Consider the following 17674-nt stretch of genomic DNA (forward strand, 5'->3'; position numbering starts at 1 on the left):
TTATTTTTCATTGTCTTGGGCCCTTGTCTAAAGCCATAACACAACCTCCAATGCAGCCTCTTATCATATCTGGCTTTGGAATTGTTCTATGGACAGACAAAAAGTAAAGTAACTTTTGAAGCCTCTGGGAATAGTAAACAGATTTTAAATTGCTCATCTTACAGTGTAGTGGTCATAGGCATGATTTTCTTCTCTCTCATATAAAATAAGATACAAATTATGACACTTAGAATCATGGGTTATCAAGTGGAAAAAAATACTTACAATTCACATAAAACAGGAGTTTCCTGGAATTGAGGGGACAAATTATTTTTAATATTTAAAAGTATATATTATGGAAGTGGATATTTGCTTGAACAATGGCATCATCATATAACCAAGGTTATATGTGTGGGACTACGGTGTAGATACTGCTTACTTTGTATGTATAGGTATTCTGATCCACATGCAATAATTTCTGGTACCTTGTTTCCTTTCCTTGCAGATTTTTTTTTCATGGAACAGTACACAGGAGCCTTTAACAATAACGTGGAAATGGCTGTTGATATAATTTTCCACTAAGTTGTCAAAGAGCCTAGACAATAAAGGGGGTTATATCACAGAAAAATAGTTCAACTGAATTGATTCTTGGCTTCTAAACCTCCCAAATATTCTTAGGTTATTAAAAACTAGTTCAATTTCTTTAGTGCTATTAAAAACACACTTGTTTCTCCATAGTAGACTTCTATATTTTTTTCATATAAACATTTAAGAATTTTATTTATATGTGCGAAATTTTCACTGATTCTGTAATAAAAATATCTATCTTCTAATTTTTACCTTAATTTTTTAAAATGAACCTTTTTGTTATACAGTACTAAAAACTTAGTTTAGAAGTGAACTGTCCTTGAGTCTGAATACTTGATCGGTTTTTGAAAAATGCTCTCAGAAGTTTCTAGTTTGTCACCCAAATTGCATGTCAGACAACAGAGAACACTTTGTCACGCTTAGATACCATTCAATCATAATCTGCGTTTGACTTCAAAGCTTTCACAATTCAATTTTATTTAGAATTAAGAAAACATGACTACCGAGAACAGGAAAGGGATACCATTTCTCTTCAACCAAACATCAGGGCAGAAAGAGTGGGGAGCACACGCCGTCTCCTCTCTCATTTCTGCTTTTATTCTGTGCCCTCCACACTTACATGCCCAGCTGCCCTCTGGGATGGATGCAGCCCCTGGAAGCTACATGGCTGGAGTTAACTACCTATTTGGAAATGTCTGTGTCCATGTGGGTTACTGAGTTGTGCAGATGGGCTTAGCAATACAAGGTTATGGAGTCTGCAGCTCCTTTTATATCTTGCAGATAAAGATGGTCTCTTATGACTATCTCAGGGATGACTGGTCAACCTGAACTCTTTCCTTAAGAGCAAAACAGAGCAAACTTTTCATTATTATTAGATACTGGAAAAAAAATAAGAACATACAGTCTATACCAGGAAACCATCCTGAGAAATCTTGAGTCTCATTTTGTGAGATTCTAATCAAGTCTAAAACAATCATAGAAACCACAAAAAGAAACACAGATTCCCTTTGAGGACAGTCATTTGATTAAACTTAAACATTAATTAGAAACTTTTTGGACATAAACTATGCAAATGCTCTCTCTAGAAACTTTTTTCAGTATTGGGTGACTCTTACTTACTCTTTATTTTGTTTTACCCAACATCTACCCAGAAGATGAAATCAGAGATACAGACTATGAATATTAACTTTTATTCAAACTAATGTTCCAGTTGACATATCCTGAGCCCAACTGGGGAAAAATATAAGAAATAAATTGTATGTTAAGTAAGATGCTATCCCCCCATTTGTTACATTGAGTTTAATAATTATGCTATTTATTATAATTTAGGGGATAGTTTTTAGTATCTAATTTCATTTGAGCTATTTTAAGATGTCCTTCTCAACTGTTTCTGATAAATAACAGAAGTTCCATGTAAAAGAGTTTAACACATATCAAAGTCGAATAATTTTAAACATTACATTATTAAAAATACATTATTTAACATGGGATATCAGGTAAATATTACTAGTCAGAATGTAAAATATGATGTATGTTATAGGATGTTAAGTAGCAAAACAATACTCTTTAACAAGAACAAAAATAATGACCTTAGTTCATTTATTACTTTGAAGATTGGTATGATCGGAATGTGTGTTGCACCAGACTCATAGGTTGAAGCCTAATTCCCATTGTGATGGTATTTGGAGGTGAGGCCCTTAAGAAGGTGACTGGGTCATAACAGCAGGGAGCTCCCTTGTCCCTTCCACCACGCAATGGCATCCGTGAATCAGGAAGTGTGCCCTTTGTTTTTTATAAGCCACCTGTTTATGGTATTTTGTTATAGGAGCCTGAAGGAACTAAGACAAAGACATGATTTAATTTTTTGTCCTTGTCATCTAAGAGACTATCCCCTTATCCTAAACCCTTCTGTCTAATTGTAAGGTGTGAGGGAAGAGGCCGCATTCTCACAGTTGGCTTAGAAACCCTTCATTACCACAAAAGCACGACTAAGTCAGAGGTTTTCACAGGGAAGTGTTTGATGAACAGGGGATACTTGTTTTTAACTTATAATTTGGAACTCAGAAATAACACCCAGAGAGAGAATAAGACTTCTGGGCATGTCTTAGCCTTCATGTATGCAACTAAGTAAAACATATACCTCACTGCATGGACAAACACAAATATGTTTGCTGTTTAAGGGATCGCACATAAAATATATATACAAAAAAAGATTTACACAGAAAATTTAAAGTCTTATGTCGTATCCAAAGTTGACTTAATTTTACTCATGGAGAAAATCCCAAGTGATTTCTGTCCCTCTTTAAATCTCAAGCATATATACTCTCTGAGCTGACTAGAACTCTTTTTATAAAAAAGGTAAGATGCCTTTCAGAACTAATGCTATGTTCTTTCCTTGGATAACAGCGATTAGTGTAAAACTGAATTAGGTACAGACTTCTCTGTCTAAAGGGTAGGTAGGGTCAAGTTTATATTTGTACTCCTAAATACCAAGGTTAGATTTCACTGCTACTTAAAATGATGTAGTTAGATTATCTTTAAGTGTATAAATATTAATTATGAATACATTAGGGACCCTGTTCTTTTGAATTTTAAGTATATGGATATTTTACTCAAGTGATAGAAATTTAACTTTTCATGAGAATATATTATCTACTGTATAAAATAGTGTCAAAAACTTAAAATACCCTGCAAATTTAAGTATGAGAAACTACTTAAAATGAATATCTTTTCACCTCCTTAAGAAACAAACATCACACACAATGATTTAGAAAATACAGGAGTTTATATTTAGCTGCATTGTAAAAATGTAATTCACAAAAAAAGGTGATAAGAGAAAGAACAAATGAAATTTCTCACACTGAGTGCTCTGCCAGCCACTGGTATAATTATAAAAAAGGTGTGCTTGCCTCCAATTCCTTTATCTAACCAGCACTTAGTGTTCACTAAAAATGAGAGAAAATTAGTTGGATATGACAATTTCTTTTTCTACCTTTTTAAACAATATGTTTAAATCATTTTACTCTCTCTTATTTTATAAAATAAGCCCTTATGGTCCTAAATATTCCTTTTAAATTCTAATTTAACAACATCCCTAAAGATTTGATATGTGGTGTATTTTCATTGTTGGTTGCTTTCATTTTTCCATTTGGGTTTTTTATTGACTAAGATAATTGAATTTCCATGTTTCAGAGATTTTTATGGTTATGCTTTCGTAAGTGTTATTTAAATGCTTTAATGCTCCAAAACATGATCAATTGTTGAAATGTTCCAAATATGCTTTGAAAAAGGAGGTGTTCTCCAGGTGTTGTGTGCAGTGCTCACAATGTGATACTGGTTACTGGTTGGACTGATCAGTCACATGCTTCTTGATTATGCTGCTGGAGCTCCCACCCCTTGGAGGTTAATGTGACTGTCTCCTGCCCTGTGCCCTATTTATTCATATCCTGGGTTAATTCTGACAATTTATCTTTAATGGATTTTGAGTTCGTGTTACTAAGATCATACAATGTTTAAACTGCTATATCTTTCTGGGTTATTGAAACTTTTAGCAAAACCTAGTTTTCATAATGCTTTTTAGAATTTTTAATAATGTAAAGCTGCTGTGTAGTGCCCAGTCACCCCACCACACCCAAGCATGCACCCTCAACCACCATTGCGTGCAGGGACCATCTTTGTGCCCCGGGCCATCCTAGCACACAGCCCCTAGCCACCACAGTGCTTGGGGAGATGTGGCATAGGACTAGTGGCCCCGTGCAAATTTTGCTACCACCACTACCCTGCTCCCAAGTTCCCTGGTGGGCATACCCCTCCAGAGCTGGCCTACTGGGGTCCCACTAACACTACAGAGAGCAAGACCAGTCCACAACAGGCAGAAAGTCAGTGAATGTCTGCAATGAAAGGAAACGTGACTCAAACACAACAGTAGAGCATAAGCAACACACCTGGGATACTCTCCTGAAGTGCCAGGTTCTGATGAACAGGGACTGTAGGGCACTCTAGGAACTCTTCATAAAGTCACTGCTTTCAAGAGCAGAAGAAATAGCTGACTTTCTTAATACACAGAAGGAGATACAGAGAGGCAGACAAAATGAGGACACAGAAATTTATCCCAAATGAAAGAACAAGACAAGGCCACAGCTGGAGATCTAAGCAAAAACAGATATAAGGAACATGTCTAATAGAGAATTTAAAGCAATGATAATGAAGAAACTCACTGGATTTGAGAAAAGAGTGGAAGAATGTGTGAGACTCTTAACAGAACGATAAGAAATAACAGAGCAGAGATAAAGGACTCAATAAATTAAATGAAAAACACACTTGATGAAATGAACAGCAGGATGGAAGAAGCAGAGGAATGAATTAATGACCTAGAAAACAGTAATGGAAAGTAAACAAGTTGAGCAAAGAGAGAAAAAAAAAGAATTATGCAAAATGAGAATAGACTTAGGGAACTCAGTGACTGTAGCAAATGTAATAACATTCATATTATAGCAGTTCCAGAAGAAGAAGAGAGAGAAAAGGGGACAGAAAATTTATTTGAAGAAATAATAATTGAAAAATTCCTTAATGAAGGAAACAGATATCCAGACCCAGGAGGCACAGAGAACTCCCACAAGTATCAACAAAAGCAGACCCACACCAAGACATGTTGTAATTAAATTGGCAAAACATTATAATAAAGAAAAAAAAAATAAAAGATATAAGACAAAAGATGTCAGTAACTTACAAGGGAAAACCCATAAAGGTAGTAGGAGATTTTTCAACAGAAACTTGGCAAGCAGAAGGAAGGGCAGGATGTATCTGGGGTGCTGAATGGGAAAAATCTGCACCCAAGAATACTCTATCCAGGAAGGCTATCATTCAGAATAAAAGGAGAGATAAAGAGTTTCCCAGATAAACAAAAACTAAAAGAATTCATGACAACTAAATCAGCCCAGTGAGAAATATTAAAGGGGACTCTTTGAGTGGAAAGGATGGACCAAAAGTGACAATATCAAGGTAGGAAACACAAAATCAGCAAAAATGAATATTTCTGTAAGAATTCAGTCAAGGAACTCACAAAAGAAATGCTCATAGAATGTGGGAGGAGAGGAGCAAAGAATGGGTTCAAACTTAAATGACCATCAACTTAATATAGATTGCTATATGTAGAAGATGCTATACACAAACCTAATGGTAACCATATATCAAAAACCACTAACAAATATGCAAAGTATAAAGAAGGAAATCCAAATATATCACTAAAGAAAATCAGCAAAACATGAAGGAAATACAAGAATCAGAGGAAATGTTCAGAAACAACCACAAAACAAGTAATAAAATGGCAATACATAACATATCTATCAGTAATTACTTTGAGTGTAAATGGACTAAATGCTCCAATCAAAGGACATAAGGAGACAGAGTGGATTAAACAAACAAACAAACAAAAACAACAAACAACAAAAAAGTAAAAACAAAAAACCCAACAAGAGCCATGCATATGCTCCTTACAAAGAGACTCATTTCAGACCTAAAGACACCATCAGATTAAAAGTGAGGAAGTGGAGAAACCATCTATCGTGCAAATGAATTGCAAAAGAAAGCTGGAGTAGCAATATATATACTGGACAAAAAAGACTTTAAAACAAAAACTCTAACAACAGACAAAGAAGGACACTATATAATAGTAAAGGGGGAAATCCAGAGAGAGTGGGACATCTGGATTGTGAGCAGGCACCTTTGTTTCATGCATGACCAAAGAGCAATTTAAACATGGGTTATGTTGAAAAGGGCAAGAAGATTTTTGTTCAGAAGTGTGCCCAGTGTCATACCATGGAAAATGGAGGCAATCACAAGCTGGGCCAAATATCCATGGTTTATCTGGGCAAGAGACAGGTCAAGCCCCTGGATTTTCTTACACGGATACCAACAAGAACACAGGCATCTCCTGGGGAGAGGAGACACTGATGGAGTATTTGGAGAATCCCAAGAAGTATATCCCAAGAACAAAAATGATCTTTGCTGGCATTAAGAAGGCAGGGGAAAGAGCAGACTTGATAGCTTTTTTTAAAAAAGCTACTAAGGAGTAATAGTTGGCCATTGCTTTATTTATTACAAAACAAAAATGTCTCATGACTTTTTTATATGTGTACCATATTTAAATTGATCTCGTACACCCGAGTTCAGATCACTAATGGCTGATAGAATATTTCTTTTGGACAGTCCTGATTTAAATAAGGTTGGCTCGTGGTTAAACGAATATGTGATTGGCAGTGTTCAGCTTTTCACAGAGCTGGTAAATGCCATCTCTAAGCTTACAGGAGATTGGTTTTATAGATTTATATAATTGGTTATATTAATATATTTAAATACTGAGGGTGAAGGTTCACTCTATCAGAACAGCAAGGCTCAGCTGTGTTTCAAGTTGTGTTTGTTAGCCTATTAAAGGCAAGGGCTAAAGATAAGCTGACAATGTCTCCTTTCTCCTTTTAGTCTTAACTCTGCCAATTGAGTTAAAATTCCTTGCATTTAAAATGTTGCCTTTTGCTTAATGAAAGGCACGTTGGGGTGGTTTATGCATGATATTAAATACAGAATATTAACACTTCTCAAAAAATATAAAGGGGAAAATCCAACAAGAAGATATGACAATTGTAAATACTTGTGCACCCAACATTGATAAAACGGTTAATAACAAACATAAAGGAGCTAATTAGTAACAACACAATAGTAGTTGGGGACTGTCACACCCACTCAATGGACAGACCATCTATACAGCAAATCAACAAAGAAACAATGGCTTCAAATGATACACTAGAACAGATGGATTTAACAGATGGTTTTACTAAAATAATAATAGAACAGATCAGTGAAATCAGGAGTGAATTCTTTGAAAAAAATCAATAACATTGATAAACTTCTAACCAGACTCCTCAAGAATAAAAGAGAAAGGACAAAAATAAATAAAATCACAAATAAGAGAGGGGAAATAATAACCAACACCACGGAAATACAAACAATTATCAGAGAATATCATGAAAACTCTATGCCAACAAATTCATAAACCTAGAAGGATCCCTAGAAGAAATGGATACATTCCTAGAAACATATAAACTACCAAACTAAACCAGAAAGAAATAGGAAATTTGAACAGACCAAAAATCAGCAAAGAAATTGAATCAGTAATCAAAAAATTCCTAACAAATAAAAGTCCATGACCAGATGGCATTACAGGTGAATTCTAGAAAACATTTAAAGAAGCGTTAACACCGAGTCTTCTCAAACTATTCCCAAGAAACAGAAAAGGAAAGAAAAGTTCCAAATTCATTCTGTGAGGCAAAATCCTACCAAAATCAGATAAAGGATCCTCAGTGGGGAAAAACAGAGAGCTTTCGCCTAATCAGGAACGAGAAAAGGATGTTCACTCTCACTACTTTTATTCAGTATACTATTGGAAGTCCTAGCCACAGCAATCAGACAATAAAAAGAAATAAAAGGCATCCAAATCAATAAGGAAGAAGTAAAACTTTCCCTATTTGCAGATGACATGATACTACACATAGTAAACTTAGAAGACTCCACCAAAAAACTACCAGAATTGATACACAAATTCAGGAAAGTTGCAAGATACAAATCAATGTACAGAAATCTATTGCATTTCTATACACCAATAATGAAGCAGCAGAAAGAGAAATTAAAAAAAAAAAAAATCCCATTTACAATTTCACCCAAAATAATAAGATACCTAGGAATAAATCTCACCAAAGATTAGATGTGGAAGACTTGTACTCTGAAAGCTATAAAACATTGATGAAGGGAATTGAAGATGACACAAAGAAATGAAAATGTAGTCCCTGCTCATGGATTAGAAAAATAATTATTATTAAATTGTTTTTGCTACCCAAAGCAATCTATACATTTAATGTAATCTCTGTCAAAATACCAACAGCATTTTTCACAGAACTAGAGCAAACAATTCTAAAATCTGTATGGAACCACAAAATATACTAAATAGCCAAAACAATCTTGAAAAAGAAAAGCAAAGCTAGAAGCATCACAATTCCAGACTTCAAGGTATATTACAAAGCTGTAGTGATCAAAACAAAGCAGGAAGGAATATCCAATGGGAAAAAGACAGTCTCTTCAACAAATGGTACTGGGAAAATGGGACATCAACATGTGAAAGAAAGAAACTGGACCACGTTCTTACACCACACACAAAAATAAACTCAAAATGGATTAAGGACCTAAATGTGAGACTTGAAACCATAAAAATCCTAGAAAAGCACACAGGCAGTAACCTCTTTGATATCAGCTATAGAAATTTTTTTCTAGATATGTCTCCTGAGGCAACAGAAACAAAAGCAAAAATAAACTATTGGGACTACATAAAAATAAACAGCTTCTGCATAGCGAAGGAAACAATCAACACCAAAAGGCAACCTACAGAATGGGAGAAAAATATTTGCAAATGACATAGCTGATAAAGGCTTAGTATCCAAAATATATGAAGGACTTATACAACTTAACACTCAAAAAACAATTAATCCATTTAAAAACTGGGAAGAAGACTTGGACAGCCATTTCTTCAAAGAAGACATCCAGATGGCCAACAGACACAAGAAACGATGTTCATCATCATCGCTTACCTCAGGGAAATGCAAATCAAAACCACAATGATCTATCACCTCACACCTATCAGAATGGCTAAAATCAACAACACAAGAAACAACAAGGGTTGGTGAGGATGTGGAGAAAAAAAGAACCCTCATGCACTGTTGGTGGGAATGCCAACTGGTGCAGCCACTGTGGAAAACAGAATGGAGGTTCCTCAAAAAGTTAAAAATGTATTACCATTACATCGAGTTATTCTATTACTGGGTATTTACCCAAAAAATACAAAACACTAATACAAAAAATTATATGCACCCCTATATTTATAGCAGCGTTATTTATAATAGCCAACATACGGAAGCAGCCCAAGTGTTCACTGATAAATAGATTAAAAAGATGTGGCATAGATATACAATAAAATATTATTCAGCCACAAAAAATGAAATCTTGCCATTTTCAAGGACAAAGATGGATCTACCGAGTATAATGCTAAACTACCCAAGTCATAGAGAAAGACAAATACTGTAGGATTTAACTCATATGTGGAAATTAAGAAACAAAACTAAGGAGCAAAGGGAAAAGAGAGAGAGAGATCGAGAGAGTGAGAGAGTGAGAGAAATTAAAAAACAGACTCTTAACTACAGAGGACAAACTGATGGTTAACAGGGGGAGCTGGTGGGGGATGGGGGGAAATAGGTGATGGGGATTAAGGAGTGTGCTTGTGGTGATGAGCCCTGGGTGTTGTACAGAGGTGCTGAATCGCTATAGTGTGCACCTGAAAGTAATATAACACTGTATGTTAACTAACTGAAATTAAAATAAAAACTTAAAAAAAAAGAAAAATGAAAAATTTTAATAATGCTGTTTCCCCCAAAACTGATTTTATATGCAATTAAAATGGTTTCAAAAGCTGCCCTTTGGTTAATGTCTGCCTGGTATGTCATTGTCTATTCTTTAACTTTCAGTGCTTTTGTTCTCACGTTTTAGGTATATACCTTGTGTCTCGCATAAAGCTGGACGTTCTTCTTTTAATCCAGTCTTAGAATCTTTGTCTTTTAAACTTTTGTTAGCACATTTACATTTTGTTTTGTCACTGTTGTATATGGTTTTATTCTATTATTGTGTGTGTGTGTGTGTGTGTGTATGTACACGTACACACTTCCTATTTGTCCTACTTGCCTCTACTCTACCCTTTTCTTTTTCTTTTTTAAAACTAATTTGACATCTGTATTTTACTTCAATCCCCTGGATGATTTTCCTAGGCAATTCGAACGTGTTTTCAGTCTAAAGGATTTGATGCTGAAAAGCTCTGGTCTGAGCAGATCACTGGGCCAGACACTGCTTCCCATGACGTTACATGGGGCGGCTTCCAAGGAGGCCCCCAGACCAAGGCTCCAATGATGGCCACGGAGATGCTGAAATTGGCCGGGACCAATGACCTTTGAGGGTGTGGTTGTGTGTCTGTCGTGGGAGAAGAGAGGCTCTTGGACAAGGGCCCTGGGGCATCTATGGTGTGTGCCCTGCATAATTTTGCTTGTTCCCACTGGGGCTTGATGTCTCCAACCCCACATGGTCCCACAACAGAGGTGTGGGGAGGAGGCCTGGGTGCTGGCCAGCAAGGACTTGACTTGGTCTAGCCATATGAGACCCAGCCTTGAACTTTCAAATTCAAGGTGTTTACAAAGGCCTTCCAAGGTAAGCAGCTCTTCATTACCACCTGACAATTCACAGGAACACAACCCCACACAATCAGGAGTGTGAGGTGTCCTCAGAAACCACGCAGCAAGGAAAAGTCTTCCATGTGCGACACCAGTGAGGAAGCCTTCATTCCAAATGCCCTCCTTGTTTGGCACCGAAAGTTTTAAGCACAGAAAGGTGTCTGACTGCAATGAGTCTAAGAGATCCAAAGCTCCCACATCTTTCCCGAAGTCCTCATTGTAGAAAGACCTCAGAGTGGGAAAGCCTTCTTCTGTAGCTCCTGTGACACCAGTGACCAGAAGGTGACACGCTGGTAGGGATTTATGAGTGCAGTCAATGTGGCATGCTTCCAGCAGAAGAGATACACTTGGTAGTTCAGACCAGAGAAGGTCTTTGACCATGGGAACGTGGGAACCCCTCAGCATACCTGTGTCCTTGCTCTGGAGAAATGTGTTCACACCTGGGTGGAACCTTAGGAGAACAGCCTTTGCAAGAAAGCCTTCAGTCATAATTCAACTCTAGGCACCAGAGTCACAGTGGGGAGGGACTATGAGAGCCATTTGCATGCAAGCCTGCAGGGGCTGTGTTGCATTCCCTGTCCTCCCTGGGCAGAGCTCTTTGGAGCCCAGAGCCCACAACAGAAGCTACCTCCTCTCCATCCTGGCTCTGCTGGGATGTACATCCGCCACCCACATTGTCAAAGAAGGTGGCCCCTGTGTCTCCCCTGCCTGTTACTAGGTTAGGCACGGAACTCACAGGGTGGCCAAGGGGACCTGAGAGGCACCGTTGGCAGTTTCTGAGCAATGTTCCCTCGCTTCATGGATTTTTTTAAGTGGGGTTCATGCCCAGCCACAATGTGTGTATTATACACACATTGCATTTGTATGCATGTATGTATATCTCATTATATTTAAGAATTCTGCTCCATAAATATATACACTCTAACTTCATCCCAGTAGTAAACTTACAAGAGTGTATTATGCCTCAATACCTGCGAGTGACACACAAGTCATTATTTTTCTTCAGGATTTGCATTAATAAAAATCTGTTCATGGTCCTGGGCCCTGTTTGATGGAGAGTGATTGCTTGGGCTGCTCACTGCTACCTCGGTACTTTGCAATCACCCTGCAAATAGGAGAGAGAAGACGCGCCTAATAGCTGTAGCTCCCAACACCGTACCTGTTGCCACTGACAGACTTTGTTCCTTAGAGAAGATACCAACTCCCAGCTGGCTGTGACAGTTTGTGAACTAACATTGACATTTGTGTTGGTACCGTAACGGTATTTACAGCTCAGGAGATACATAAAATCAGATTATGATAGATCCAGGAATTTTTGAGGCAAAAAGTAAAACAATACACAAATTACCAACTTGATTGGGATATAAAATTATTTAGAAAATCACTTCAGGACTCAGAGTCTCTTTCAAGAAATACCTCTTCTATGTGAAACATCAAGATATGCCCCAGGTTTGCAAAGAGCAAAGGGATTGCAGAGAACAGAAGGTGGTAATTCAGTTGTATAGCTGTTCATCCATACTAGATTTTCTAGTAGCCTGCTGTGTCAGAAAAGGAAAGGTAGAGATGAAGAAAGAAAGCCATTTTGAATGATGTGGGAATGTAAATACAAAATATCACAGGATCGGCACAAAGATTGACCTTATATCTTTGTTATTTTCTTTTTCTAGGCTCTGAAGTGGCTCTTCCTCATATTCCATGAATTTCACTTTTTAAGAAGTTTAAATTGACATATTTCAACATAGTCACCTAAAGTGGTTAAGCCTCTGGGAAAATGACACTGGAAAGCAATGAAAAAGGTAGAATTTTGGGTGACTATTATAAAAGCTTTGAATCAGAGAACACTTTTGCTGGATACTATCATATGGAAGAAAAGTCAGCATTCTTGTCTCTATTCTCATTTCCTACTAAACCCTGAAGATGTCATAATGAAAAAAAAAAAAAAAGAAAAGAAATGGACTTGACTGGGTACTTACGGCTGTAGTCCCAGGACAGCTTGCAGTTTGACATTCACCAGTCATCCGGTTTGGGATTAAGACATCGTCCCAGCAAGATGGACCCTTTGAGAAAAACAAACATGTACTTGGTGCATGAACTGTAACACAAAGGTACTCCCTAGTATGTTTTCTAAAATCTATTTCTACTATAAAATGATAATGAATAGTAATATGTCGTCCAATGATTTTTGAAATGTAATCCACAGAACCTGGCAGTTCTCAAGATCCTTTTGGGGGATCTGGTGAATCAAAACCATTTTCTTAAATACACTAAGATGATGTTTAGCATATTGATCCAAACATGTGGTACATTCACACGTAGTTGTCTCCCCACTGTGGTTAATTCAATGGTTTGAAAACTTAACTACTTTTCTTAAGTTCACTGCAATGTCAAATGATAACTTTTACATGAAAACATCTATGCAATTACATTCAAAAGGATTCTTCAGGGGCAGTCGTGGACCACGTGGCGGCATACCGGGAAGGGCCACCTGTCACAGCCGGCAGGCTGAGCGGACACATTTCCCCCACTCTCTCCTGAGGCACCACGAAAACTACATTTAAAAACTAGCTTGGTGTAAACCCATAATACCAAGGAGAACAGAAGACAGTATTGATTGAGAAGATATTTCCATGCGTTTCTGGAAATCTGCAACAGGCTGCAGCAGAGGAGGGGCCTCTGTGTCCTGTGGGACCACAGCAAGTCTGAAGGCTCAAGAGGAAGGCATGGGCCACAACAGAGTGACGCCTGGAGCAGCCAACAGTGGGAAAGTGAGAATTTTCATAAATGGAAGATCCTAAAATCTTCTAGAGAGAAAGGTCAGATCCCCTAACTAGAAACAAAAATCGAAATAGAAATTTTAAGTAGCACAAATACCTTTAAAGATCAGAGGAAAGAGTTTTCAACCTAAAATTCTCTACCTAACTGAATTGTCAAATAAGTGGGAGAATGGTGAGGAGTGATTTGGGGACACACAGATTTGCCGAATTTACACGTGTGCTAGAAGGTCTAAGAGTTCAGGGGAATGTCAGACAGCTCGAGGGAAGGCAGGGAGAGGCCCAGCCTTGGCCTCATCCAACGTACGGCTCTGGGCAAGAGCCTCGGGACAGATGGGTGGTGTCTCTGTAGACACGGCAGAGAAGGAGGAGGACAGAAGGGTGGTGTCACCGGCTGTGGTGATGACAGCGCTTCCAGCAGGTGTGTTATAGGGCCTGTGCCCGGCCAGGCAGACAAAGTTTAAGGCCAAGGGATGGCCGCCGTGGTGATTTTACTCCCAAAGACATTGGGACCCCGCCAGAGGTTTATGTGAGCAGTGAAACTGGTCACCACCAGTCAGCACCAGGACCACCTTGCCCCACGAGCCAGACCAAGCGGCCTCCTGGCCATGATGCTGCACAAACCAGTGCAAACTCAGAAAGCACGCGAGGATCTCAGCCATCCCTGCGTCTCCAGGAGTGCGCGCTTCCCCTCCCCCTGCACCAGCACACGTACGCACACACAGGTGCACCAAGCACACACACGCACGTGCACACACATCAGACGCTCTAACACATGGGTACCACACACCCGCACCCACTCACGTGTACACACGCACACAACCACACCACAGACCACACACAGGCACACCATACACACACAGACCCACGCACTTACACGTGCACCCACATAATTTAGAGAAAAACAGGGGAGAGCAGAGGGAATCTGGGACGTTGAGCATCTACCTTAAAGATACTAAGCCAAACTTCAACAGAGGCCATTTGAACCAAACCTCAAAAGGAGCTACGATCTGGATTCATAGGTCATTACACCAAAAGCCACTGCTTCAACCGCAAGGTTGTAAGCGACTGCAGAAAAGCCGGAGACTTGCTGTCCTTAGGGAGGCTGCTTCCACGGTGGCCCTGGGATGACACTTGGGAATTTGCACTTGGGGAGTGTTCCCATTGGCTTAGTTACACAGAGGGTTTGCAGCATGAAAACTGTCTGTAGGAACAACCTGGTTTGTGCTGAACCCCTTATCCCCTGGGAGTCTGGAATTGTGGTCTGTGTTAGGGAGGGGTATACAGTGACCAGCCTCCAGTAAAGCCTGGGTGCTGGGTAAACGAGCACGTCCTGTGCGGCTCTGCTGGGAAAGGGCTCTTGGCAACTTGCCTGTGGTTTCCTCCAGACTTCACACCACATGTCTTTTCCATCTGCTACTTTGCATCCTGTTGGCAGGATGAACCTTACTCGTGTGTAGGACGATACACCGAGTCCTGTAAGCCCTTCCAGTGATTCACCGAACCTAGACATGCAAAGCCATCTTAGGGACCCACGACACAATGACATTGATTAATCAAGAACATACACTCACACCTCCATGGAAGGGTCAGGGTTCGTGATGAAGATCACATCCGTTATGGGGAATAAGCAATTTCATTTCCCCTGCACCTCTAAGCGTAATGCATGCATTTAAAATCCATTGTAGTCATGGTGATGTAAACATTCACTTGACTTGCAACCTTACAATCATACTACTGAAATTGGGCAGATGATTGAAATCATGGTTCTGTAACCAAACATACATGCCATGCAGCTTGGACAATGTAAAAGTAAAGGCATAAAGGTTACGAATTGGATGGCAAAGGTGGAGCTGAGAGAGAAGGCGAAGGAGGGGATTCATATCCTCACCCTACAAGATGCTGCTTTTTCATCATGAGGCCATCTGTATGTTTGATTTCTAAATATAGCCATATATTCCTTTGATCAAAATGACACATGTATCACAGTAAAAGAAGGATAAAAAACTGACACCAAGAACTGGACGACATTTATCAGCCTTGGTTTTCCAACTTCACATGAGAAATTCAGTGCAGACCAGCATGGCTGGAATATAGTCGCCCACGTCGTATTTCAATCCTCGGCCGAGGACCCATCTTGGAGGTTATGTTTGTTTGTTAATCTGTTTCTCTGTAGGATACTCCACGGATACTGGGAATCGGGTTTTTCTCATTTTTTTTTTTGATGCTTATTTATTTATTTTGAGAGAGAGACTGCAAACGGGAGAGGGGCTGACAGAGAGGGAGAGAATTCTAATCAGACTCTGCGCTGTCAGATGCAGGGCTCAATTCCACAAACTGTGAGATCATGACCTGATCTGAGATCAAGAGTCGGATGCTTAACCGACTGAGTCACTCAGGTGGTTTCTTTCAATTTTAGAGGACCAGGAAAACTTTAGAGAGTCAAATCTGTGGCCCAGCTCTGGAAACTTTACATAACTTATAATAAATATTAGGTTTACTAATTTTACCTTTGCTTTCATCTTATTTTCCTCAATTGATTTTCCTTTGACCTCTTTCCTCATCTTATTAGGTTTTTCTTGTTTTTAGCCTCAACGTATTGTTGCAGACTTGTCAAATCCTTTTGAAGTGAGGCAGGGTATAATGAAATAATTGTGAAGGTTTCATGGCTTTCCCCTTCTAACTCTCCAACATTCCTGACCACTTCTAACAAAAACAGTGTCTTGTGTCTCTTCCATCCGGGACAGTAGCCACCCATCCTTAGAACATGGCAGTCTCTGGAGGGACAGCCACGGGAAGCACTGATCACACGCTGTGGCTGGTGGAGACCGACAATGAACTGAGGCATACTCGAGGCTTGGAAGAGTCCCTGGTTGCAAAGGAAATCCATTTCATCGTGGATAACCATTAACTAAACATGGAGACATTGCTTCCTTGCTCTATCAATAGCCTTTCGAGGCTGGTTCAGGAAGCACTGACCTACTTAAAGCACATGCAATGGTAAGAGATAAAGCTAACATGGGCACAGTCTGGGGACAGAGGAGTGACATAGGGGTTAGGGCCCATTTGCATTCATTTCACTGCCCAGAGTAGGATTCCCTGCCGCAAAGTCTAGGATGAAATGAAACTGTGCATCACACAGATATTTCTTTTTCATGCCTTAATATTTCAAAGTCCAAGAAGCAATGAAAACATTTATGTAACAATTCCTATAATTATCATATAAGATACTACTTTATCTGATAAGTCCTCGTTTTGTACGAGGAGATTATAGAAAGCCCATTGACAATATTCTTCTTGATCTCAAACCATAACCAGATAACATAAGTAATAAAGCCAATAGAATTCCAATGACTATGGGAATTCAGCATAATGAAATCAATGTGTTAGCTGAGCCACACTCCTCACAGCATCGGTATTGAACGCTATTGCTGTACCCATCCCGAAAATAGAAACAAGTGTGCCAGTGAATTTATGCCATTACAAAGCAGATTCAATGTTGCCGCTTTCGAGTCTTAGGAAATATAAAATGTTAATTGGTTCATCCTTGCATACTGTGTTTTAACAGATGCATGGTTAAAGCATTTATTATTAATGGTTTTTATACAGGGGTAAAAAGGTCTCCAGGCTACAAGATTTAAAAGGGACTGCATATCACACGGCAGCCATGTCAGGGAGAGAATTCTCCCCAAAATGTATTTAATCTCTCCGATGTAAAGAATGGGAGAAAGATATCTGAAAAAAATGTCGGAACAGTGGTGAAACACATGTCTTAATAAAGGATCATTTGGCTGCTTTTTATAAAACTTCCTCCTTTTTTTAGCTCAATATTGATTACACAATCAAGACAATACATAAATTATCTGAGCATCTATAGCAGGGGGAAACAATCTGTGGTCTGCTCACTGACTCTGGCCTAGGGCTTGTTTTTACACAGCAAAAACAATGGTTTTAGATTTTTAAATGGTTAAAAAGCACAAAAAGAAGAGTGTTTCATGGCACATGAAAAGGAAGTGATAT

General features: G+C 38.9%; 1 protein-coding gene and 1 pseudogene across 2 annotated transcripts in view; one reads left to right on the forward strand and one right to left on the reverse strand.

Moving 5' to 3' along the window:
* Positions 1-17674, reverse strand: part of PRKN (parkin RBR E3 ubiquitin protein ligase) — a 1338651-nt gene that overhangs the window by 673104 nt on the left and 647873 nt on the right. For both annotated transcript variants that reach the window (XM_078447547.2, XM_078447546.2), the window contains exon 5: positions 12857-12940. In XM_078447547.2, the coding sequence (XP_078303673.2) occupies positions 12857-12940 (84 nt within the window). The remainder of the gene's footprint in view (positions 1-12856; positions 12941-17674) is intronic.
* Positions 6325-6781, forward strand: LOC145715473 (cytochrome c pseudogene; annotated as a pseudogene).

This window comes from Panthera onca, chromosome B2 (assembly GCF_046562875.1).
Source record: "Panthera onca isolate mPanOnc1 chromosome B2, mPanOnc1 haplotype 2, whole genome shotgun sequence".
Lineage (NCBI taxonomy): Eukaryota > Metazoa > Chordata > Mammalia > Carnivora > Felidae > Panthera > Panthera onca.